The following is a 1,337-nucleotide window of genomic DNA, read 5'->3' as shown; positions in this document are numbered from 1 at the left end:
GGTCCTGCTGAATGGCCTGTTATCTGAGCTCTACAGTGATTCACTTGACCTTAATAAAGTCTGAGGAAGTAAATTGGGGAAACGCTAATGAGGAAATTCTTCAACAAAGATATTCTGAGAATAGTTTTTAAAATCTCCACCAAGGTAAACTGAACTGTGACTACAAATGCATGAATATTTAATAAGGTAATCGCTGAGTCAGTTTCTGATTGGTTGTCTGTTGCTAAACAACTCGCTGATACATTTTAGCAACCACGTCGATTACTGTACACCTTTAGCATCTTAATTCGGGTTTAAATTATGACCACAGGTTAAAAGCGGCGAGAACGCATTGGTGGCCTTAACCCGGTATTTAAAAAGACGTTATCACAGGGTTATAAGTGTACTATCAAAAGCGCTGCTTTAAATAGTGCAACGCAAGAATGAAGAGATACCTGCATCACCTGAGCGCAGGGTACACAGTGTACGTCATGCGTGAGGGGCGGGGCTTATGATATCTCCCAAACAGTTACACTCAGGAGCCAGAGCGGCGGCTGCGGCGCACGGCAAACATCAAGCAGGCTGCAACGAACCAACTTTTTGTCCCGGTTGCTTTAACTGAGAATGTCTTTGGGTGACCAGCAGTGGTATCCCACTAGCGTTCAGGTAACGGTGCTCAAAGCGCGAAACCTGCGGATCAAGGGCAAAAATGGCACGAACGACTCCTATGCCATCATGCAGGTGGGCAAGGACAAGTTTTCCACGTCGGTTGCGGAAAAATGCGTCTCGCCCGAATGGAAGGAGGAGGCGACCTTCGATCTGCCGCTGATCCATCAGGGAGACGCGGAGCGGTGCACACTCTACATCATCGCCATGCACCGAGCCCTGGTGGGGCTGGACAAGTTTTTGGGACAGGCTGTCATCAACTTAGTGGACCTCCACGCCAACAGATCACGCAAAAAGACCGAGTGAGTGTCATTTTGTTCTATGGGGAAAGACGTTTGTTGTGTGGGTGTTCGAGTTGTGTCATAAAAAAATAGCCCATTATGACTCTAAAGTGATAAGCTCCCAAACAGTTAATCATAGTATGTTTTGGTTTCTTTTGCATGGACTGATTTCAGTACTCCGCCCTTGTAAAACAATATTGGGCAAGCAAAAGTACGCTTCGTCTCCTGGGAGTTCCTATGAAAATTATATAATAATTATTCACTTCATAAAACGAGTGATCGTGTTTAGTAAAAACTGAGGGGGTAAATTTAAAGGAGTTGTTTTTAATTAAGCTGTTCCACAAGTTCAAAGTTATGTTTGGGTGCAGTCTCCTTATTTATTTGTTTGTTTTACTTTACTTTTTTTGAAAA

The 1,337-nt window shown here is 44.0% G+C and overlaps 1 protein-coding gene across 1 annotated transcript; it reads left to right on the top strand.

The window, feature by feature from the left end:
- The first annotated feature begins 61 nt into the window (after positions 1 to 61).
- Positions 62 to 951, top strand: LOC107682912 (rab11 family-interacting protein 2-like). The gene has a single exon (XM_016479027.1). It carries the CDS (start codon positions 604 to 606, stop codon positions 949 to 951), a length of 348 nt encoding a protein of 115 aa, XP_016334513.1. The 5' UTR covers positions 62 to 603.
- The last annotated feature ends 386 nt before the right edge of the window (positions 952 to 1,337 follow it).

This window comes from Sinocyclocheilus anshuiensis, unplaced genomic scaffold, assembly GCF_001515605.1.
Source record: "Sinocyclocheilus anshuiensis isolate Anshui unplaced genomic scaffold, SAMN03320099.WGS_v1.1 C32716060, whole genome shotgun sequence".
Classification (NCBI taxonomy): Eukaryota; Metazoa; Chordata; class Actinopteri; order Cypriniformes; family Cyprinidae; genus Sinocyclocheilus; species Sinocyclocheilus anshuiensis.
Note: the sequence above shows the minus strand (reverse complement) of the source record. Positions and strands in the feature narration are given on the sequence as shown.

What these genes read in the sequence shown, in the direction of transcription:
- LOC107682912 (XM_016479027.1), top strand. Translation starts at nt 604, where the DNA reads ATGTCTTTGGGTGACCAGCAGTGGTATCCCACTAGCGTTCAGGTAACG.